This window comes from Astatotilapia calliptera, chromosome 1, assembly GCF_900246225.1.
Source record: "Astatotilapia calliptera chromosome 1, fAstCal1.2, whole genome shotgun sequence".
In the NCBI taxonomy this organism is placed as follows: Eukaryota; Metazoa; Chordata; class Actinopteri; order Cichliformes; family Cichlidae; genus Astatotilapia; species Astatotilapia calliptera.
Window position 1 is genome coordinate 10564831 of NC_039302.1, and position 24915 is coordinate 10589745.

Genomic DNA, 24915 nt, shown 5'->3' on the forward strand with positions numbered 1-24915 from the left:
ACAAAAAAACAGACGAAATATCTGCCACTGTAAAATCGAATTAGTTCCCAGAACTTAAAAAAAAAAACTATGCAAAATCGTTGCCTCCAAAAAACGAAAACTTATATAAGGTTTATCTGGTATGCTTATACATTTATTAATAGTCCCCTTTTTCTTCTCAGCGGACTTCTCTATTGTGTTTGTGCATACTTACATTATTAGTATGATTACATTGTATGTGTTCAGCTTCCTCCATGAAAACAAGAAACTACAAACCTGGAATGTTTCTCCATTGTTAGCTTGCTGAGTTTTTAGCATCACTTCAAATGTATGCAGGAAGCAGACCTGTGGTTTTGAGGGCAAGACCTTTTGATGAGTTACTTACCATCGCGTGAAGACAGAAGCTGATGTGGAAGTCTCTTAAATGTCAATTGTTTCTAATATTCAACAGGGGGTGGAGGACTACCATGGCTCCGCAGAGAAGTCTGATGGTATTGAAGTCTATGGGATAATGACCTCATGCCAAAGCAGGGTGTGCATTAGGTTGGGCTACCTTGTAGTTAACAGTTCACATCGTATGAGTGTGGCGTGTCTTCAGTATGAAGGTCAGGTCCACAGCTCCTTCATCAGACCTCAATTCAAAACACCAAGATGGAAATGACAATGACTAACAAGCTCAGAGGCTTCAAGACAGAATTTTACTTACCAGTCGATGGTGTTTCAGTGGCTCTGTGCATCTTTTATGTAAAGTCGATTGCACTGAAGGAAGAGGCGTGCTTGTTTGGTTGTTGAGTTCAAACATTAACAACCTTTCTCAGGAATGAGTTACTCACCTTTAATGGATCCTATTAATGACAATGTTATAAACCTGCATGTGCATACAAGTCAAGCAAGCCAGCCAAAGCTCAGGTACAAGCACTCAAGAACATGACGGAAACATTCACTTCATACAAAGACTTTATTGACAATGTGTGTGTGGCATACTTTTCAATGGAATTGCTAAATCATGAGAGTTTCATATTTATGTTTGCGAAACGACGCTGAGAATCTGTAATGTATATATAGAGGCAAAAGTGCATATTCTTGTTCCTTTTTATTTTGTTCATGTACACATTACACTATACATAAATAATTGCATTGTAAAAATGACTCAAATATTTACAAGTATAATATATTTTATATAATATATAAATTTTATATTAAATCTAGGTAGATTACAATTAGGATACTGGACCAGGACGCTTCCTGTGAGTCTATGAGCGTGTGTGTGCGTGCTATCTGTGGTTATTGAGCAGCACCTCCAGCCAGCAGGGGCAGGAAGTGATGAACTGTCTGGAGTAGCAGGGCCCCCATCCTTTTGCAAAACTGATGCGAACACTGTGGGGGTCCCAGGGCCCCTCCTGGCTCTCGGGCTTTACGCTGTGCTCTGCCATCCAGCTGGAGCACTCATAATCGAACACCTTGAGAGAAAAGCCCGGCATCACCCTCTTCACGTTTAGCCTTCGAGCACTGGGCGGGTCCAGAGTGGGCGAGTGAACAAACACCGGGTGCTGGCTGCGATTGTACACCCAAACTCCGTCCGGCTCGCGACTCAGAACGATGCCGAAACCAATTTTACTGCGTATCTGCTGCACACTGCTGCTGCTGCTCCCTCCGTGCCTGTGATGTCCGTGATGACCTAACAAGCTGTGGCTCCCTGGGTCGTCACGCCGGCTATGGTAGGCGTTGGCTTGGAGTTGGCTAAGACAGAGGCCAGTGCCCTGAGGTAGGTCATAGAAGATGCTGAGTGAGGGCTCGTAGGCTGGATAAAGGCGACCCACGCGTGTGCGCTGCTCCCAGTAAGCAACACTACACCAGTGAGAGCGATGTCCGCCAGAGGTCACCGAGCCGATGGAGGTACCAGTGTCTGAAGAGGAAAGGAAAGGAAGTGAATGAGGTAATGGTCGTAGCAGTAAAGTGTATTTAATTTTTCTATCAGTGTGAGATGATATAAAAGACATTTTAGCTGCTGAGCACAAGTAAACAACATCAGAACATCATAAATGGATCTTTATATTGCTATCCCTGAAATCTGTTCTGACTCATCAATAAAAGGAATAATGGGAAGTAGCTATCAGTCGATCTACTTCACTTTTTAAGTTGATGGTCGTCAATTTGTGTGAACCTTGTGTGTTAAAATCTTGTTTAAGTACAACCTCTTCACTCAAAATATATCAGACTAACACAACTACAGCAGGTTTCACGCGGCCACAGAAAACATGCCTGTTTTGAAAGCAGGAAATCACTTTCTAGGAAGTGGAGAAAGGCTTTATTTTAGCACAGTTTGATGTGTGAAAATGCACCCACAGTTCATTAGACTGGACTTCTTCTGGAAATCTACATTGTAACTCACGATGCAACTTCCCGAGAAATGTTACCACACTTCGGGTCAATGCAGCCCGCAATTGCTGAATGGCGTGAATGGTTACAGCATACGGTTAAAAGGGGCTTACCTAAGTTACCACATCTCAGTACTATAGAACATTTATTTGCTTTGACTGAGCTCTAGAGGAAGGACCGTGATGATAGAGGGGACCATCTCAAATTCCTTGTGCTTCCTTGAATGCTGTTATTTTGTCTTTCATGTAAAATTAGCATTCTCTGGATGTCCTAAATGCATCTCTTGGATTGTTTCCTCTTTTGTAACAATTAAAAAAAAGAACACATGGACATGAGTGTTGACCACGGTCTCCCTCCCCTGATAAATGATAAACAAAATGTCCCAATACTCGATGCTGTAAATGATTCACATCATTTTTATACCCATTCAGCTGCATGGATGCATGCTCTTCCCTTTAGTTAGTCGCCTGTTGCGGTATTTTGAAAAGGGGGTTAAAACTGTTAACTCCACTGACATCTCCTCACTGTCACCCTCTGCAAGCCTCTTTCAGGCCCGGAGTTAAAGAGGAGGTTTTAGAGCGGGGTGTCTGGGGTGGAAAGCATTCAGCTCTCTGTCAACCTAGCGCAAGCCCATGAACCCTTGACCCCCCAGCCCTCATGCTATCAGCTCACATTAACTCCCACACAGAGTGATGCCATTATTTTGCTCCAGAGACTCTATTGACACAGAAGATTTAAAGACCCATGTGCCTGTGGCCCCATTCCTTTCATATTCCAGCTAAAAAACCCTCGACTTCATTTACCAGGGGCCAAAATGGCGGCAGCCTTTCTCCCAATGGCGGGTTGCTTTAAAAGAAGAAAGTGAAACGAGGGCCGAGATCTTTTTTGTGTTTATGCCCCGGCCATTTTCATTTCAGGGGTTTCAGAGAAGAAGGGTTGGTAAATGTAGAAGAGATGTGAGTGGTTGCACACGAGCACAAACACACACAGAAAATGATGAGACAGGGCCTCACACATGCCCACGTACGCACACAAATTGAGCCCTCTGATCCAAACAGTATGACTGTAACACACACACACAAAATTGCACTTCTCATCTGAGGCCCACGTGTGTCATTAGTGAATTCCAGGCTGGCAACTCCTGCGGACTGCAGTTTTTACAGCTCTCCAATAAGAGAGCGGGCTGCACGGCTAGCTAGGATCTCTCTCTTTCTCCCACTCTATCTCTTCGTGGCTCGCTCACGCACACACAAACACACACTTTTACAAGCCATGCTCTTCCCTGTAATAAGGCAACGCAAACATGTCTGGGGAAACACAGGGAGACTTTATGAGCTCACGATCAACTTAATTCCCAAAGAAGACCTAAAACAAACTGGAACTTTTAAGGTTTTCTTTCAAAAGGCACGGCACACTTTAATTTCAATCATATGATGAATGATGGGGCAAATAATATGGTTTTAAAGGCTGGCTTTTTTACGTTTCAGACACCCTCAGTATTCATAGCTGGATAGTATATTGGAAATAGAAACATAAGAGGCAGCAGCTAGAAGACATGAGCACTCATAAGAATTTAGATCTCCTCCTGCTCTCTTTATTTATGGTCTCATGCACGCCTGAAGTGTGCTTGTGCAGACTTTATTAAATTTAAGAATGACTGACCTGCTGTAAAGTTCAAAACACTAGATCAAAATTTCCACCAGCATTTTGACAGCGAGGCATGTTTAATGTTTCTGGCAGAGTCCTCGGTGTCATCACGCTCGGCCTGGCTATCATCCAAGTAAAGGTGTAACCAGCTTGTGTGAGAACGATGAAGGAGGGAGGGAGGAGGAGGAGGGCAACTGACTTCTTCAATGGAATTTTTAAAGAGGGGTTGAAGCTGGAGGTTATCAGCATGTTTATATTCAACTGGAGGAAGTCAAAAAGCTGTGTGTGTGTGTGTCTGTGGGACTTTGTTGGTGTGCATGCATGCCCGCATCTGTACGTGGGCTGGCAGCAATTACAAAGTCCTGCAAGCATTTAAGCCAACCTCTATTTAACAGCCCTGTTTACCAATTAGATAAGTAGCTTTTGTTATTTCATTTCAAAATCGCTGTCTCTTAGTGCCAATCTCACCGAGACGCCCACTGAACTTTAGGGGTTGAACAAAGGTGGGAATATACACGACAACAAGCTGCAACTTTACTGCACAAACAAAGTAAAAGGCAGTGGCAATCAAAGTTCAGAGGTCAGACAGTCAGTTTCCTGCCGGATGCTCACAGATTGTTAAACCTGGACTTCAAACGAGGACGCCAGCACTCATCTTTTATCTCACATTTCCGCATCTCTCTGTTTTCCCTCCTGTAACAATGTTGGGAATATGATGTGACGCTCCCTCAGCAGACAAAATGATGCATAAAAGCTTAATTGGTTATGAACATATTTTGGGTCTTGCATATGTGAAGCAAACACGCTAATAAGCTGGCTGTTTACATGTCTATAGCTGTAAAGCTACTTTAACTTCCTCCAAACTTCCTGCTTTGTTTTCTCTTACTCCAGTCTGAACAGTGGAGGCTTCCTCCTCCAAACTGTAACCTGGAGAGAAGAGAGGAATAAAGCTGTGCAGGAAAAGACGGGAAGCAGAGGAGTAAAAAAGAGAGAGACAGAGGAAAAGGGAGACTGGGTAGACTGAAAGAGGGAGCGGGGGAAAAGAGAGGGAGCGAGAACCTGCCAAGCATAACCAGCATCCAAGGAAAAAATGAAGAGAGAGAAAGAGACTGTGAGAAAGAGAGGGAGGGAGGGAGACCCTCGTCTTTCATCCAGTGCCAAGGATTAGATTCCCCTCCAGTTATTAGACTCTTCCACTGTGCTGAAAGAAGTGGGTGGGTTGGGAAGGGGGCGGGCAGGGATGAGGAGGGAGTGTGAGGGGGACAGAGGGACGAGAAGGGAGGATAGAATTTATCTACTGACCATCGTCGGTTGCCTTTAAAATGCTTTGTTTTGATTCAACTTAATGCCAAAGATCCTAAAAGAGTAGAAATAAAATCAAATAAGGTGGGGGAAAAACAGAGAAAAAGTGAGAGGGAGAAAGAGAGAGAGACACCCCTCCCTGCCTACAAATGGTAGATTCTATGTTGTTTGAGACAACTATCATTACAGGGAAAAAACTTCAATCCAGCAAGCCACATTTAAGCTGGCGTCTCGACTATCTCTACCATCAGCGGGCTGCCTTATCGCCAGACGTGGCCTTTACAGTCGAACACAGTGGGGCTCTTGCTCACACACGCGCACAAACACGCATTCCTGCACACACACACTCATTCCTTCTCCCTCTTTTTTTTTCCATTGTGAAGTGGATCTGTGTGATGGAGCGGTGTGTGACTGGAGATGTCTCGTGTTTAACGGCACAAGAGACACAAACCTGGCCTCGCCAGCTGGAGACGTCCTTTGGACCGACCCGACTGAGCTGAAGTAAAGTTACAGTGTGTCCCTGTAAAATTCCTAGGGAGAAGTGCTCGGAGGCGGTTTAGAAAGGAAGAGCGAAAGTAACGAGCTTCCTGCATTTCTGCTGCTACTTCAAAGTGCCAAACAACTCGAGCCAAGGAATGTCTCAGGTTTTGCATACAACTCGCATCCTGGACAACTCCACTGTCGCGTTTATGCCATCACCTTGGCCATAAAAAAAAAAATTGTGAAAGTAAATGGCTTACACACAGTTGGCTTTGCAAGATGATCTCATCTGTGGTCAGTTTTTACCTTTTTATTCCCATTGTGCTTCTCCTATACATGCAACTGTGCGTGCACCTACAGAGCCACCAGAGATACATACGCAGGTGTCATCACCACTAAAGACTTAGAGTCTTAAATCTGGCTTGCTTAAGACAATGCATAGTTTAAAGTGCACAAATGACTCAAAGAAAGATGATTAACGTCTGAACGGAGGCACGAAAAGCAGACGCAGGGCTGCTTCAGAGCTCGGTAGTTGACAACTCTCCCCTCCCAACACATTCCTGGACAGGCCCTCTTCCTCAACACTTCCTCCCCCCCACCCACCCTCCCCTCAGCCAGTCACAGGGGTCAAGTTGACAAGTCTCTCATTGAGCCTCACGTGGTCCGACTATATGGCCTTCACTCCTCACAACATAATTACACGCGTTTATTGGTGGAATAGATCCATTTGTTCCACTATGAAGAATTAGTTATGGAATTCCACTAAAATGTAATTTGGGAGAATTATCAGAATGTGAAACTCCAGCTCAGACGTGCACGCGGGAGTGTGGACTGAAAGCGAGGTGACACGAGGGCCTGCAGTCGTTTAGCGGAGGGCGACGTGTGCAAGAGCACATTTACTATTTCTCGTCATTCGGTCATCAAAATCAAATGATGACAAATGCTGTCAAAAGTGATTTCCAAAGCGGGGTGAACAGGCGGCTACAAGTCCTGAAAATACCTACAAATATTAATTAACGTGCGTCTTAGCTCAGGGTTGCCTTTGGAGCTCACGGTGCTGCCGACAGTTTCTTACATTTCATAGAGTCAGAGTCTGTCGACATCTGCAAAGAATCTTTAGGTTCAGCAGCATGGCAGGATTCCATTAAAAGCCAAATTGCGAGTTGGCAAAAACTCTGAGGGAACAACGGAAAGCCACAGCCAGTCCTGTAATTTAAACCTTATTTTAAATTGTGATTGCCTGACAACATGGGCTGAAAGAGAGGAGAGCAAGACTACGAGAGCAAAAAGCAAGCAGAAGAACTGTGGAGAAGCAACAGCAGAGATGGATCTTCAGTAAGGGCAGGAAGGGAGCAAGAGCAGAAGAGATAATGAAAGCGAGGAGAAAAGGTTTTTGTGAACAATGAAACAACAACCTTTGCTTAATCACCAGGATGGCTACAAATATGTAACGTCTTCTTAGTGTATGAACTTGGAAGCCTGCTGATTCACTTTGCTTCATTTAGAAATGTCTGCGAGATGCATCTGCACGCGGCGTTTAAACATATGCACACTACTGCCGCATCTATCATAATGAAAAAGAAAATCAAGAAAACACAACCCGCTCAAGCAATCTATTCTAGGCGCAGGGACCTCAGATGCTCACATACGCTATAATTCATGTTGGCTGCTTTTGGGGGGCATCTTCGCCCCAACAGGCGATGTGACACACGTGACGTGTCAAAACTAGAGCTTCGGACACTCAGTGAGTACAGATTTTACAGCTTTTTGATTACATTTGAGACAGAGCCAGAAGAAATGAAATCTTTTTTAAAAGTTGGAAAGTATTAAACCCCTCTATTTTTTTTCTATAGGGAAATAAAATAAGGGAACCTGGAGGGTTTGGTAAGTGTGGCTGACATGTTCTGGGTCTGCTATCAGAAAGTCCATCTATACAAAGCATTAACCCTTTATAGCCCTTTATATATATATATATATATATATATATATATATATATATATATATATATATACAAGAATTTCACTCGCATGTGCTGTACCAATGTACCTGCACATGTGATGTGACAATAAAAAGTGATTTGATTTGATTTGATTTGATATATATATTTTTTTTTTCTGTTGCTTTTTAAGATTTGTTTGCTATCCTGAAAAATCTGAAATCTAACTTTACTCTTATTTGTTACTTTTCTTTCAGATGTTAACCTGGTCTGTGCTTTGGTTTAAGCCACAAAAGGTCAAAGTTATGGGAAGAGCACTGCAGAATTAAACTGCAAAATAAAAACCACGAAAAGTTTAATAATGGTGCTCTCCAACTGAGAGAAATGCCACATCCAGAACTTGTCAGCTCTTCCAGATATTCCCTTCACTGCTGTATTTTCTCTGGGAGCAGGGCTGTAATAACATGGCATTCAGTCCAAAATGTGTTAAAAAAAAAGAAAAAAAAAGGTCACAAACACAATAAACTGAGCGAGTTGTGTGCTGCGTCCTCACCCATGCGGCTGCTTGTAGTGAAAAAGAGGCGCAGTGGAAAATATTTGAGGAAATGGCAAATGGTTAATGGGCCGGCACTTGATGTTGAATTCCATAGTCTAATGTGTCTCAGTCAGGCATAGGAGCAAGTGCTGTACGCGTGCCAGCAAACAGACTGGAGATTCAGGTCACCGGGAGGACCCATTCAGGCGGCGGCAGAGGGATTCTCACCGGACACGGCAGAATGCAGGTGTTTATTTTGTGTCTTTGAACAATTCATCAAGCATCTGAAAGTGATAACATTTTTTGTTTTGTTTAATCTAGGTATCTAATTTAATATTCTACTTCTGAGAGTAAAGCCTTTACTTGAGAGCAGCATCGCTTTGGTGGGCGAATTCCCCAAAACCTTCTGAGCTAAACGTAGCATGGGAGCACTGTCAAAACTCTTAAAACTGCCTGCTTCCAAACTTCCAAGAATGTCAGTTCCACTCCACGTTTCTTAAGTATTAACGGCGATATGTTCAAACATGTATCACATGTCACTCCCAAGAGTCAGACCCCCTCCTCCCCTTATCCCCCACCTACTCCTTTTACTCGGAGACCCCGCTCCCCCTCACCTTCCCAATTTCCCAACATTCCTAGGCCGTGCCACATCAGTCAAAGGGCCAATTCATGGGGTTAATGCTGCTGTGAGTGCAGACAGGGCTTTGAGACAGGATGTTTGGCTGATACCTCGCTCTGCTTAACCAAACAAGCCCCCAAAATATGATTACTGAGGGCAAAAAGGGACCAGTCCTCTTGTCTTACCTCATTTCATCCAGGCCATACTAATGTCCTCTAAGTATCATTGCCTTACTTGTTTCCACATGTTCAAAAGCCAAGGGGCTAATGACAAGAAGACGAGCAAATGTTTGACATGCACAAGAATGTCATATGGTGAAAGATGGCAAAGAAATCACAAACTCTTGGCACTGTTTAGCTACACTCTCAGTTGCGTCAAATGTACATGAATCTGCATATGGCACACTTGACAATGTGGTGAGTAACATACACAGTGCTCACTGAAATGCTAGTAAAACGAGCTTGTTATACTCATTACACACCAGGAGGACAAGAAAGCAGCTGAAACACAACATCTATGCCAAAAATATAACATTTATCCCAAGGCTGAATGTAAGTATTTACATTTTATGATACATTTTATGTTACGTGCTGAAAATGTGAGCAAGATGCATCTGCACGCAGTGTTTAAACATGCGCGTGAAGCAGCACGAAATAAACTAAAGAAAGAGTCGACAACAGTCAGCCTAAATAAAATTATGAGAATTGAGATAATCGCAAATTCAGTTAATTTCAATTCAATTGTATCTATATAGCACAAAATCACACCAACAGTCTCCTTAAGGTACGTCATATTGTAGGGTAAAGACTCTACAATAAGACAGAGAAAAACCCAACAATCAAACAGTCTCCTCTGACCAAGCACTTGGCGACAGTGGGGAGGAAAAATACATTTGTTTGTATTTTAACTTACTAATAAAGGTTTTCCAAATGAGCTACACCTATAAAATCCTTACTTTTTTTGGCTATGTGATGGTGTGATGACAGGGGACCGCTTATTAATAATATGAAACCTCATTCTGCAATTCTGCATGACTTTAGTGCATCAGAATTAGCTGCTAACACCAAATGCTAGAGTTTATGTGCTAGAGTCAACATGGTAACAGTTAGCATGTTGTTACGCTGCGAGTTTTAACATGATGGCCAGAAACTGTCTTGATGTCATCTGATTCGTGTTTGGATGGGAATGTCACTTAGCTCTGTTTTTATCCAGTAAATGGCACGTCCTGACTGCTGATTGACGCCGGAGAAGCTACACTCAGCTCTCTATTTATTGCCTTTCTCAGTATTTAAAAAGCAGGTTTGCAAGTTGTTATTCGATGTATGGAAATCTGCAACTAGTGTTGGGATTATCATAGTTATACAATTATATTACACCATGAATTAAATTTAATCAGATGCATTTACCTTTGGCGAGAAAAATGAAACTCTTTGTACAGCGTTACTACATTAGAGTTTACAAAAGACTTACATACAGTGCAGGAGCACATTTTATTTTTGTTTTTAAACTAAAGCCAGACAACAAATGTGTTCCAACTAATTTGCAACACCATCAAGTGTAGGTCTTTGTTTCTAGATGTACTACATTAGTTTGGGAGTATACGTTTAACTGCTTCCCCCCTCAGATAGATTTATTGTTTTCCAGTTTTACAAGAAAAGGATGGATGCATTGTGAAATCAGCACTTTTAAACAAACCACAAACAGAACTCATTGCCCAGGGTTCTCACATACAACAGCGAAGATTACGACAATAATGTACAATCAGCCCTCTGTTATCGAGACCTTTCAAAAAAAATTGTTTTTTTAACTGCTACAGTAATTCAAATAAGTTATACGTTTAAATTTTGATAGCTGTTTTTGATTGGCCGCTCATCTTGCCTATGAAACCAATGAGCACTGCTCTAAGAAACCATGAATCTGTCCAGCCAACTATGCCAAAGCAGGTAACCATCAGGTACCAAGTCTATTATTGTTAGAAATCAAACAATATTTTTTCCCTGAAATCAGAAAAGGCTCTAACATTTCTGTGCAGATGCTGTCAATACTAAATTCCTCCATATCAAACTTTAGAACACAGCTACAGCTTGTAGAAGCTAACCTGTACAGCTGACACAAATGTGCGAATGTAATCGGGTCATAAATTACATATTGTTATAATTACATAAAATGTGTTCGAAACCCCAAACTGTTCCTGGTATATCTGACTTTTAGGACTTCCAAGCCTGTAGTTATCTTCATTATTCTTATCCTTTTCTTCTTCTTTGGTGCAACCCTATAAATTTGGGGTACCCCTTTGGGCTTTTCCCCTTTTCTTCGATTCCCCTGTGGGAGAGGTCAGTTTCATTTCTTTTCCAACACTAATTATATTTTTATCCACCCTGATGTTTCTGATTGTGTGTTTTTGGTTCATTATTGTCATAATTACGCCTGTCTTTTTTAGATGCTGTGAATATGTGGTACGTGTGTGCGGCGTATGTGTATAGGCAATGCTAATGCTAGCATGAACAGATAAGCCTTGCTAGCTTGTTAGTTGGCGTGGGTTGAGCTAACTCTCGTCCTATTTATATTTGGTTATAGGAGCTGAAGTGGGCACGTTTTTTACTTGGAGGTCTTTCAGTGTCAGACACAATGCAGGAACAGACCGGTTACACTACCACCTTAACTTTTAATGTCAGCTCAGGCTAATAAGACCTCTTTGTTTTTTAGTTTGACCCATTGGCTATGCTAAGTGGAAGCCATTTATTAGTCTCATCCACATTAGGACCAAATTTCATTACGTTTCCAAACTGACAGCCACAACACTGTCCGTGCGTGAAAAAGCAAATTTCATTCCAAGCTACAAGAGAAAAACTTACAGTCAGAAGAATCAGAGAAAAGCCAGCACACACCTTCAAGTACAGTACTCAGCAGGCCTGTTCAGTTATACATCGATTTTAAAGGTACAAAGAGGAAAAATCCCCTCCAACAAATCGCGTGATTGGTGAAAGCGTGTGTGTGTGTTTGCCCTGATAGAACCCCTATGCGAGTATTTTGAGACGATCTTATCACCGAGTCAGACAGAAATTCCTCCCTGTCTCTCTCCCTGTCATACACACACAACACACACAAGCAGCTGAACGGCACATTTCGTTGGAGTCACAGGGGGACGATCCCAGCAGATATAAGTCTACTAAACCTCCAGCAGAAACACTCTTTTTCAAGGCAGATCTGTTTGTTGTGGTTTAAAGGGAACGTTAACTGATTGAATGATAAAAGAGGCCAGGGCAAAGGTATGTATGGACCACACCCTGCTGTTGCACTTTTTTTTAAAGCTGTGAGTACACAGCTGGTTTTTAAAGGAATGAAAAAAGATGCTAAAGTGCCAAAGCACATGTCCAATGCTTGTTTTTGTCCTAAAAAAAACACTGCAAGCTTTAGATGATATGCCAAAGGATTACCTGCACAATAAAAGAGATTAATTTGCACTCTTGAAAGATCTTACCAACATCAAGGGGTTTTTTCGGGGGGAGGTTGTGACAGCTACGCTCATTCTGATACATGTTTAAGTAGGCTTCGCGTTCAGCTCACTTCCTGTTATTCACCCAGCTTGTAGCTCAAAACAGGAGTCCTCTAACCTGTCAGAGCTAACAACAAAAGCTACATGCAGATTTCTTGGCTGCCTCTGTTTACCCAAGTCTCACTCCTACTCATGCCTCTTGGCCTCCGCTCTGGTTCTCGGCTCCAGAGTGCTGGGGTGGGGGGCAGGGGATCAGAGACCACACACACACACACACACACACACACACACACACACACACACACACACACACACACACACACACACAAGCTAACTTGTCTATACACTCGACACACCACATGTTGTAAGGAAGCTGATACACTTCCATTCATATAGACAGGCAAACAATAGATGGTTCCCCCTCACTCATTACTCAGAAAGTCAAAAACTTGACATTTGATGGACTTCTGACCGAGTGTGGATGATTTGGGACACAGTCTGCTAAAATAAGTACACTTTCACAAATCAGATAAATTGTTTGAATTCAGAAAGTGTGCAGTGACTGTTAGTCATTGATAAACAACTGTGGATGACTTCTCCAAAACTATCCAAAAAGCAATCTTACACATTCATGATGGTGTTCAACAGAAAACTGATTTGTAGGGTGAATGCAGGTGGACAGTTTATATTATTTGCAATTAAAGCATCTTCTTGCTCGCATTTCAGCTCAAACTCTTCTGAGAGGGGTGACGTGTGCTTTGGGAGGACTGCCGACCTCAGTATTGCTAAAAAAGCTGGCTAAGGCTCTGCCCCTGGAAAACGCGCATAACAACTCAATATACTGCTTCTGCTTCCAACATCAACTTTAACTAAAGGTCTCCAGTTAACTTCTGGGCACAACAACCCCCTCCTCCAAAAAGAAAATCCTCAGTGACTCCTCATAAAGGTCAACGATACCATGGCTACACTACGCAGACTTCATAGGTTGCCCATTCACCTTTCAACACCGTCCACAAGCGAGCTCGGGGAGGCTTGATCGAGTAGGTTTGTGGGTTTCTTCTAACACTGTGAGGACCTCTCCACCCGACCCCAGCACGTAAACAAATAAAGCTCCAGTTTCATCATCTAGAGGGGGCTGTTTCCTGTCCAAAGCAGCCCTGAGCCCCTTCTCCCCCTTTACCGCATACACACACGCGCGTCCGCACACACACACAGAGCTCTACATCGCCGCCTCATCAGAGCCGCTCGGCTCCCCCGCCCCCAAAGTGCCAGCCTCTTTCCACTGCTCAATTGCAGAGAGGAATGAAGGGATTTGAGGGAAGAAAGAGGGAAAGAGGGGGATGGGTGGTTAGAGAGGCAAAAGGGGATTGAGAGTATGCACAGGGATCTTATTGCAGCTTCGTCGCAGTGAAATATTTTGCTGTGCAGAAAGCATAGACGGGGGAAAGAGAGACAGAAAGCCTACACTGCTGTGGCATCTAGATAGCGAGACCCCAGACCCCCACCGAGCCCTCCATGCCTCTCTGACAATAGAAGCTTTATGCAGCGGAGTTTTCTGTTGCCTTTGCGGCCTTTGAAAACAGGGGAAAAGCACAACATAACACCACCAGCAAATATAATTTGGCTTTTATGTAAACATTCAGACGGGATGCCTGTCTCAAAAACTTTTTCCCCATTTGTGCTTCCAAACTTCATTGTGAGAACTTTTCCTTTCTTCAGAATCAGCTTTCTTCACCATGCACTGCAGGAAAAGCAAAAAAGCCAGCAGTTATTATGCAAGTTACTCACCTGTGTAGTCTCTTGGCATATTGAGAGGCGGATTGGAGAAGAGGGGTGGCGCAGTTTCAGTGTAAGACAGAGATGAGTCTGGGAAATGTAAGAAAAAGCAAAGGCATACAGGAGAAGTGTGAGATCCAGGTTAATTTTTTTCCCCCAACTATGATTTTGGTAATCAAGCACTCCTTGAATCCTTTATCAAACAATAAAAATCTTCTCGTCATTAAAGCTCAAGCTTCGCTGATTGTTAGACTGTCGATAGGACACCTTGGACTTTCTTTGACAGTGCACAAAATGATTAATCAATCCGTTAATCTGAAAGCATAATTGTCAGATCAATGAAACAGGGGACTGTTTTATCATAACACAACACCATCATGTGTCTCTTTCAGCACAAGTGTCTTATATCAAATAAAGTCTGTATTTTCAGATGAAAGATATAATGAACTCCTTTCCTACTTTGTTTTGTGGTGGCCATTTTTTTTCCAAACTCACCCAGTGGCTTGTGTTCATCTGAACGGGACAGAGAGTATGGAGGTGGAGGCGATTCTGTAAAAACAGCCAAAAAACATGAGGTTAAACTAAAGGTTCAATGAAGACTGCCACGCACAGTATGCACGGTTAGTTCATTACTGTTTTATTAATCATATCGTAAAGATGCATGAAGTCCACGAGGTTTTACGAGATGCACAATTATGCAAGGAGGCACACAAGAATGTAACATGTTGAACTCTGTCTGTCAGTTCAAAATTGAAGACATTTTGCTTAACACCCCCCCCCCCCCCCCCCCCCCTAAAAAGAAAAAAATCTAGAGCCTACACTCACATAAAAAGTATTTTCTCCTCAGGGAAGTCTTTAAACATACCTGTTGTTATATCAAATGGTAACACATGCAAGACCTGAATGCAGCACTGCAGATCAACTTTACACTGTGTTATTTTTCATGGGAAAATATGTTCATAAGGCTGTGTGTGTCTGTAATTTCACTTTGTATCGACATACCTTCTACCCTAGATCAAGGAAAAAACTTAAAGCGTGGGGAATATTTGCACAGCTCATATCTTGGAATTCCTTTGGAGCTTTTTAAATAAATATGCTTAATCAACACGAGTCACATTGCATCAGACCCCCAGTTAAGTATTTCACCCTAGACAATATATTTGCGTCTTTATCTGATGCACTTTTAAAAGCCTTTGCTTCGTTTTTACCCCCTGTTACTTCTTCATTATCTTTCCGTTCTTTCATACAAGCTCTCATTATGACTTTTGTGTTAAAGCGGCTTTGAAAGCTCCATAATTCTGCTGCTGCTGGAATAAATCCTTCACTCCAAAGTGGACACAAGTTTGTGGCTGCGGCCCCTTTAAGAGCAGAGCCAGTAATTGCCGGAGTCCTCAGTCAGTCAGATACCCAGCGAGTCAGTCTGGCGCCAGCACTATGCAAACTGTATATTATCGGCACTCCTTAACCTAAATAACAAGAGGAGGACCTCCTTGTCAGAGGAAAAAGAGCCTAAGTGCAACTTGAGTGCGACCTCCATTTGGATGATGTGAGAAGCGCCAGTTTTTGAGAAAATTGAAATAAGCGTGTAACGTAATTGGAATGTGCAGAAGGACCAAAGTAATGGTTGCCCAAAGTTAAAAAAAAAAAAAAAAGAGTTATGAATAGACCATAAACCTGTAAGACAGACGATAAAACACTAGAAGAAAAAACAGACTCGCACTGTCAGCTGGAAGTGCAGCCAGTTAGACGCCTGCAAATGCATGATGAGTTCATCTGTAATAACTGCAGGAAAAGAAATGCTCGACACTTTAACAATACTGACTTTCTTCTTCAGCTGCAGGCCTCAGGCGAGCGATACATATTTGTTGGAATTCCCCATTATATTATGCTATTCGTTATACTGTAGTTATACAGGTCATCAATCTTTATATAGCATTAAATACACTTTTTTTTATTTGCATGAGACTAACTTTCTGCAAGGCCTATCAGCTTGGAGGGGATTCTGGGGGGAGACCAGGGGCCCTCGTGAAGGTGTGTGTGATGGTTTCAGATAACTCAATCTCGAGGTTGGAATATTGGTGGATATTTCGGTGTTTAAGGCATTTATAATGGTCTTTTCTAAGGGATGATGTCTGATTAATGAGTTTGATCGATGTTCTCTGATTCCACAACCCCTATCTTCCGGTGTCAGTGTCCTTACCTGGCCCGCATAAGCGGCTGTAGTGATGAGGATTGCAGCACACCTTTGCGCTGTCCACCGCACCGAAGCTCTGGCAGTGGCACAGCGATTTGAGTCGCGCTGAGAGCGGCAGGTCGCCCCAGCGGAACAGCTTACAAAGGAGATAGTATGGAGAGATGTGATGAGCACCGAGCCGCAGCTCAGTATTCGGCACCATAACGCACTCGCCGGGTATCCCTCCTTTGGTCTCCACAGCCTTCACCAAGGCGTCCAGAGACCTCTCCTTGAGTCTCTTCAAAAAAGCGTGAGCGGTGCTCGCAAGGTCCTCCTCCAGAACCCCACGCCTCGGTGCGCACTGACAGGGGCCAGCTCCGTCTTTTCTCGCGGCCCAGTAAGAGCTCCGAGGTCTGAAATCCCATTCCCCAAACAAACAACACGTCACCGTCCTGCTGTCGCTCTCCTGTCCTCGCCGGGAGCCTCTGTGCTCCGGGACGCACATGGCACCCCGGTCATCGTCGGGCTGTTCCTCGTCCTCTCTCTCCGCGCCCTCTGTCAGGTCTCCAGCCTCCCCCGTGAGTCCCGGAGCCGTGTCGGTGTGTGTCATCGACCGCTGCTCGTGTCTGTGGAGCTTACCCGAGTGTCTGCCCCACTCACCGTTCCGCTCTCCTTCACCTCGTCTGCTTCCATCCCGCCCGTCGCTCTCGGTGACCACACGGCTTCTCCAGAGTCGCCGTACAAGACCTGGGCGTCTCGACTTGAACATACGATAACCTAAACAGTTTCGGATGAGTCCCGTCGGTCCCGTCCGCTTCTCGGGAGATGCCACATCGATTTACACTCGACGCACAAGACCGTGAGTTTGTGCACGGTGCGCACAGCGTGCGCAGCCGGTGGTCACCGTTTCCAGGCTTCCTCGCAGCATTAGAAGGTAATGATCAATCACGCATCGCGTTAAACATCACCGAACATCTGATGAGGGAGAAGGCTACATGCAGTCACTGCTCAGTGACCTGCTGTCGCCAACTCAATTAAGCCACTTCTTTCGCCTGCCCTCTCACAAAGCCGTTAACTCCCCGACACTCTGAAGGTCCCACACACAATTCACAGAACATAGTCAGACCGCCCAAAGGGCCAGGATCAGCTTACATGAACAGAAAGACCATCACAATCAGAAACTCAGAACTTTTCCAGACTTTCCAGACTAGAGCCTCTTCGATCCCTTCGTGGTTCCTTGGCTTCGAAAAATAAATCCTTGCAACACTAAAATCTCGGTTTCTGTCGCTGTGTGGGATGCAGGAACTCCGCGTCAGTGTCCCGGGACAAAGCAGAGATGATCGGACACTCCGGTGCCAAACTCCAGGACGGAATCCGTGCTGAGAAGTTGTTTTAAAGAGAGCTGGAATTACTCCACTCTCCACTCCCCTGCAGGAACTTTTCGGACGCACACACACAAACACACGCGTTCACACGTGCACACACGCTCCCGCAAACACACACGGACACAAGCTTCAGTCAAGTCAAACGGAATAAAACCTGGATTATCCAATGGTAACTTTTCAAAATAAAACATACAGCAGTTAAAACGAGAAAGTTGGGGGGGGGGGGATCCAAAAGCGTTTATCCACACTGTAGAGTGAGAAAGGCCAAATCCACTGCCACGGATAAGGTTTAAAAAGCGTGTCGTAGGTAAACAGAATTTTCTGTAAAACTTCCTGAAAGTAACTTGGGAGTTTTTCTTTCTTTCTTGTTTTCATTAAAGAATGCCATTATACATTTAATAGTATTATTTTTGATTGTTTGCTCTTGTGTAGACACATTTCTGGACATATATGTGCACAAATATTTGTGTCCTTTTATATTTATATGTATATTTACATTTATATCTACACCTATATGCAGGGATAGCTCAGTAGGTAAAGTGGTCGCCCCATGATCGGAAGGTCGGCGGTTCGAATCCACTTAACGGCTACCCTGAGGTACCCCTGAGCAAGGTACCGTCCCTACACACTGCTCCCCGGGCGCCTGCTTAGTGGGCTGCCCACTGCTTCACTGAGTGAATGGGTCAAATGCAGAGAAAAACAAGTAATTTCCCCATGGGGATCAATAAAGTATCCATCATTATCATTATTATTATTATATCTCTATACTTATCTTAATATTTATCTGTTAATATCTCTGTTTCTACACTTCCTTTTATATGAGTGTTTGACGTTTGTTGTATATATCTTCAACTCAATTTCCTACTGGGATTAAAAGTCTCTCTGATTCTGATTCTAAAAGATACAATTTTCCGGAACTTTTACGCTTTTATTTTGAAACCAAAGTCACAGCGCCTTGGTTTTCGTTTGGTGTTGACTCTCTCTCTTTCTCTCTCTCTCTCGGGGCCCCAGAGGAAAGCTCTGGAGCCATTGGTTGATTCCCGCCATCATGTGCCAGTCTAGACACTTTGGCGGCTGGGAGCCGCAATGATTGTTGCGCAAACACGGTTTCAAGTTTCTTAACTCTTAAAGACGCAACATCCTGCTCTCCTCTGCTCAGGACTGAGCAGAGACCAAGCAAGAGAAATAGGGTTAACAAGAGTAAGTATTAGCTAATATTAATACATTATTAGTAACATATAGATGACTGTGTGTTTGTATTTATTTATTCATTTATTGTTTAGGTGTGGTACAACATAATTCTTCAGTTAATGCTGAATGTACTCTTTAATTGTTTTACAGGGGATACTGATACAGCAGGTTCTCCATTAATCACACAGTTCAGTTCCTAGCTCCTCTCCTTCACATGTTGAAATGTGAAGCCCACATTCCTTTTGATGGTCAGGATAAACACCTGGAGTGTAAGCAAGGGACTAGGGCATCCCCCAGTGGCATAGCACTAGTCCAGTGCTGGTCTCTGTGACTCCTAACTGGTATTTTAGCAACTCCTTACAATGTGGTGGGGGGAAGTCCACACCTCATAACAGAAGCATTAACCCTGTCTATTCATGGCTTGTCCAGTTATGTGTGCTAGTCCAAGATCAGTGCCTACTGTCTATATGAGAGGAAGTGAGAGTCAAGTTGCAATGGCAGCAGGAGAGAGTTGACAAAGAAGAGGATGCAGTGTCTGTGAGTGGCTACAGCGAGGTTTACTGGGCATCTGTTCAAAATGTGTCCCCCTGTGTAAGTCAATCACAAGCAAATATGCAAAAAGGGAAGAAGGAAGTGATTTGGAAGAGCTTTGTCCTGAGTTTAATGTTTTACAGGTCACTGGAGTCACAGCAGCCATGGAAAACAACAGCCATAAATTATTATTATTATTATCTAAATTTATCACAGACTCCAACAAACCAACAGAAAAATAGAAAAAAATTCAGACGAGCGTTGCTGCAGCCGCTGAGTTAAACACATGAATAAATGTAAAATGTATTCCTGCAAATGCTCAGAAGGGTTTAATAAAACATCAGAGGCAGCAGAAAAACTTTGGGGTCAGGTTTTTGGTATTTTGCATATTAGAAGACAAAAAGCTGTAATGGAAATCCCAAATGAACTCAAACAGTGCTGAACGATCCAAAGTATCGATAGCATCGATATTTGGATATATAATATAAAAAATGTGGATATATAATATATTTCTGATATTGGTTTCAGACTGACACTAGTGTAATAGGAGCAAGATTTTGTTTCTATTGTTTCTATCTTCTAAGTTCACTGTGTAGCTTACTGAATTCTTTAATAAATTATATATATATATATATATATATATATATATATATATATATATATATATATATATATATATATATATATATACCTCAAACATGCCTGATTTTTAAACCTTGTTGTGTTGATGTATGTGTATATTTTATTTATAGCCTACAGCACATTTAAACAACAGAAGCTGACCCCAAAATAGTGCTCTTTTTGGAGTTATATTAATTTTGTCATGTTATCACAACAAAGCTCAATTACAATACCCGACTCAGTAAATGTGGTACTGTTGAACCTGCAAGGAAAAACAAATTAGAAGACAAAAGCTCACTGGAAGATGGCTTTTATAAGAATGATCTATTTTATTCAGTTAATGAAGATTATTAATTACATACAAATCTCTTTTTTCCTTTATTATTATGCATTTGATTTTTTTTATCAAACATTTTTCTTGTTTTATTATTATTGTTATTCTTACTGCTTTGTGCAAACTGATCCTCCAAAAGAATATGTGTCAGTAGCACCGTCATCATTTTTGGCAAAAGTGCACCGGTGTGTGTGTGTTGGCGGTGATTTGCGTTGAGAGCGTGGGAAGAGGAGGGTGGTGGTGTGTTAAGGTTGGTGGGAGAGCAGACAGGGTGTCCGGCACCAAACCACCTCCCAAAATAAACGCCGTCCCTGCGTCTCTGTGTCTGTCCAGCGGCAGACCCGCAGGCTCCCTCAGCTCCAGCGGCAGCAGAGTGGAGTCTGGGGCCAGGCGGCCTGTCACAGGAACAACATGTCATCAGCTTCATCGCTCCCCTAATGGCTCTACTCTAGACCAGAGATATGGCAGACAGTATGTTGCCCCACCAAGGCGGCAGTTTACTCTGCAAACACACACACACACACTGTGGCTGTCCACTCCCAGCCATTTACAGGCTAGCAGCGGAGAGACTAGGAGGCCCCCTTATAATAACAGTCAGGGGTGCTGGAGATAATGTCGAGCCAGACCTCTGGACTCAGGCCAGGCTGCCCTCTTAATCAGATGCCCATAGGAAACTCTGCATATGTAAACACTGCCAAGGGTTAGCAACACGGCCAGCGTTTACAGGATTTACCTGCCAGGATCAGCGATCCTGACTTCAAGGAATATTTCAGCATTTAAAAGATGATTTGCTTTCGTGCAAAGATTTACATGAATACCACTCTGCTGCACACGCTGTTGGACATGATTTCACACCCACGTTATGTGGGAGGAAAAGCAGTGATGGGAATGAGGCCCACTTCATGTCATTTGATGACTCGAGTTGTCTGCCGTCGCTCTGCTGGCGCCGCTGTTTCTTACTCAATACCGGAGGCTAAAGTAGTCTTAGCAAATTCACACTTACAAAAATGAAATGACTTGGAGGATAGTTTCAACTTTTAAGGGCCAAGAGAGTCTGCGGCAAAGTGGAGGTATCACTAACTCTGGATTTCAAGTCTCATGTGCATCCCCATTACTGCATCATAGCAGCACTGTCCACTGACAGTGGTTCCCAGTTGCTGTTTGTGATGTTGTCCTATTAAAGCAATTAAGATTATTTTACAGAATCAGTACGTCCAATGATTCCAGAGATTTTAGCCAGCTAAAGCTCCAGTCACAAAGGCGACTCGGCGACGTAAAGGTGGCATACAATCCGTGTGACCTCCAGGAACCATTAAAAGATTGAAATTCACATTTTCATTTGATTGGCGTATTTCCTTATTGACCTGTGGTTGCCAGGGTTCACCAACCAGTCTCTAGGCCTGTGTGACTGGGGTTTAATGTTGGGATTATACTTCCTGACATGTGATAATTGGCACCACCATGGATATGCAGTCAGCGCTGTTGTGTTTTTATTCCAGTCTGCTTGCAATACTGTTGTAATTTACAGTTGATTCGATGGGAAGACATAGACATCCATAAAAGCCTTGCATTTCACCATGTTAAATCTATGAAATTGATTGTGGTGCTATTGGGAACACAATTCCTTCTTTTGATCTTCTGCCTTCAAACATCTTGATTTTTGGCACCAGCAGTAAACCTATGCAGACTCAGAGTGGGGCCCTCTCAGTGGAGGATTAAGGTTTACTGTCCTGAGAACTGGCTGCCCTTATTTCCTAGACATTGTTGTCAAAAGTAGCATTACATCAAAAGTAAAAGTAGGAACCTGCACACTTTAGGCAGATTTCATTGAAATGCATACCTGTTATTTAGTTTTGCATTTTGTAATTAGGTTTTGTTTCTTTGTTTCATTTTGACCTTTTGTTTTTACTTCAGTTTAGTTTCAGGTATTTTCCAGAGTGGGCGTGCATGTTGACTCACAGTCTACAGTCGCCCTGTAGAGTCTCAATAAAAATACCCATCAAAGCTTCATCGAGGAAGCTGTAATAGCATTTAAAAAACTAACTAACTAACAAATACTGAAATTGAGATTTACTTTATTATTATCTTTTTGAATTTTATGTAGTTTTGCACGTTCATCAAATCAGCAAGTTTAACTTCTTGTTTTTCAAAAGTCAAAAAACGAAAACATTTTTAAATTTTTTTTAAGTTTTACTTTTTATTTTAGTTTTAACTATAACAACCTTGGTGTTCGCCGTGTTGCAGGAAGATGTCACTTAACTGCTAGTACTTACTAGACTTATCTACACTGTACGTCCTAATAACAGCTTGCACAAAAAACTACTGATTTGACCTGTTAACTAACTTGAACAGAGGATTTTACACAAGACATCAACGGTTGTTTGCTTTTGGTTGTACATCTGTACTTTTAGTGCTCCAAGTGTTAGCACCAAAGATTTGCTAAACCTTTAACTTTTCCCGTCATAATTGTGACGAGAACCTTGCGTGAATGTTTGGAATCATCACCTCCTGATGTCGACGTACATTTTTTATCTTAAAAAATAAAAAGTACCATAAAAAGTAAAAAGTAAAATCAGCCTATTAAAAACTCACTAATGAACAATTTCATGTTTTCTGATCTGGCTAGGCTTAGCCAGATCAGAAAAAAAGGGGATTGTAGGGACCCTTTTATTTAGCAGTGTGACCATTTTTTTCTAACTGACTAACACTGAACATTTGAATATCCCAAACCCTGAAAACACAAAAATCATGTGTGTGTGTGCTTGTTATCACTATGTCAGTTAAATAAACAGAGCATTTCTCTACTCAGCTACTCAGCACACACTCATCCCCATGTGCTAGACTCCTGGCACCAGGGAGGATCATAATCAAGCCTCATCCTAAACTCACACAGTTCAGCTCAAACACTACAGCCATCCCTTTGAAACTAAACCGGGTTACCCCTTCCATGCATTTCCATGCACCTTTTTCTGCCTTTCCTTCTTCTTCCAGCAGCCACATATTTATTTTTCTTCCTCTGTCCTCGCTGGTCCGACTCTCAGGCTCCCCACTGGGGCTGGACGAGCTGCTGACTGCACTAGTTAGCTCATTAATCACTCGTCTCCACTCCCCCTCCATTCTGAGAAACAGAGTCCCTAATTAATGGAAAGCACTTTATGACAGAACACAGGAGTTTCCTGGAAATTAACCATTAATCTAGACTTCCATTATATGTCTAATAGCATGAGGTGGGCGGGGATGGATCGGTATGAAATGGTGGAAAAAGGCGATCAGCATCACAATGCTAGCCTCAAACCTCAAACAGCCAAACAAAACAAAACAAAAAACACAAAAATACTCCAGCACCAGCTGTGTGGTCAAAGAAACAATTCATAGGATTTGATCATTTTAACTTAATAAACCAGGATTACATGAAACATGAAGTCTTAAGAGTCTGAGCTCTCACCGAACATTGCAGTGACACGCTAAGACCATCAGGATTTTTTAAATTTTATCTCTGGATCAATCTCAATGGAAACTGTTCAGCATAAATTACCCTTGATTTAATATCCTATTACACTTAAAGTGTACAATATCCTTCCTCATCATCCAGTTAAGTATGTATTTCCTCAGAACCCATGTTGCATATCATGCTCTTCTTTGTTTCTTTCCTTGATGCGTATCTTTACTTTGATTTCTAATCCATGCAGAAAAAGCCAAACATTACATTGTAACCTTAAGAATGCATGAAAGCGCGTATGTTTTCCCAAACAGGGTTTGCGCTGACACAGACCTTTCCCTGCCATCTTGCTTCTTCTGAATCAGCAACCTCTCTTTAGTTGTGTAAACATATGCAAAATTAAAACCATCACAAACAAAATCGAGCATGACATTCTCCTTAACCTATGATGTAAGTACCAAAATGATGAGCCTGAATCTGGTCCTGGGGTTTAGTGAGGCCAAAGGTTGAAGAATATCACATTTGTACATTTGTTTACTTTCACAGTATTGTCGTTTGTTTAGACTTGCATTGGGGAGAATAGTATCTAAGAAAACGTGGAAGGAAACTGAATGAAAACAAAGGAAAAGGAAGGGAGCCCAGTGTGATGGAGACTGTCTCTTACTGATCCTGGTTCAGTGTGAGGCGTTCAGACAGTGGCGCCACTGCCACAGCTAATCCATGATTGCTCACAGAGGGTTGTGTATTTATTTATTTCTGAGAAACAACCAAACAAAATAATAAATGGGGCTCGGAGAACTGCTGTGTTGTTATCGCGACTTAAAATCAGCAAGTGATCCTCGCTGAGGTCATGTTGTTCAAGTACTTGAAAACATCTATTTACAAGGTCACATCACTGGATCAAAGGCTGCAGGGTGCCTTTTTATAAATTTATCAGAGAGAAGCAACAGAAAGATAAAAGAGGCAGGGAGCGATGGAGAGTAGATGCAACAGATATTAACATCCAGATTCTAATCATCATGGTTTTTGGCTGGTGCCTTAGAAAAAGTCCACCAGGCTGGCAGCAAATCAAACAAATCAAACAATTTAAT

General features: G+C 42.6%; 1 protein-coding gene across 1 annotated transcript; it reads right to left on the minus strand.

Annotated features, from left to right (window-relative positions):
* Nucleotides 1-437: 437 nt before the first annotated feature.
* Nucleotides 438-17787, minus strand: LOC113019522 (mothers against decapentaplegic homolog 6-like). Its single transcript, XM_026163280.1, has 4 exons — nucleotides 16351-17787; nucleotides 14646-14699; nucleotides 14163-14240; nucleotides 438-1885 (listed from the first exon to the last, which is right to left on the minus strand). The coding sequence occupies exons 1-4, from the start codon at nucleotides 17090-17092 to the stop codon at nucleotides 1254-1256; spliced, it is 1506 nt and encodes a 501-aa protein (XP_026019065.1). The 5' UTR covers nucleotides 17093-17787; the 3' UTR covers nucleotides 438-1253.
* Between the last annotated feature and the right edge of the window lie 7128 nt (nucleotides 17788-24915).

What these genes read in the sequence shown, in the direction of transcription:
- LOC113019522 (XM_026163280.1), bottom strand. Translation starts at nt 17,092, where the DNA reads ATGTTCAAGTCGAGACGCCCAGGTCTTGTACGGCGACTCTGGAGAAGC. An exon ending in CAGCCGCTTATGCGGGCCAG is followed by an intron (nt 14,700 to 16,350) that starts GTAAGGACACTG and finishes CTGTTTTTACAG; the next exon opens with AATCGCCTCCACCTCCATAC. An exon ending in TATGCCAAGAGACTACACAG is followed by an intron (nt 1,886 to 14,162) that starts GTGAGTAACTTG and finishes TTTCCTCTTCAG; the next exon opens with ACACTGGTACCTCCATCGGC.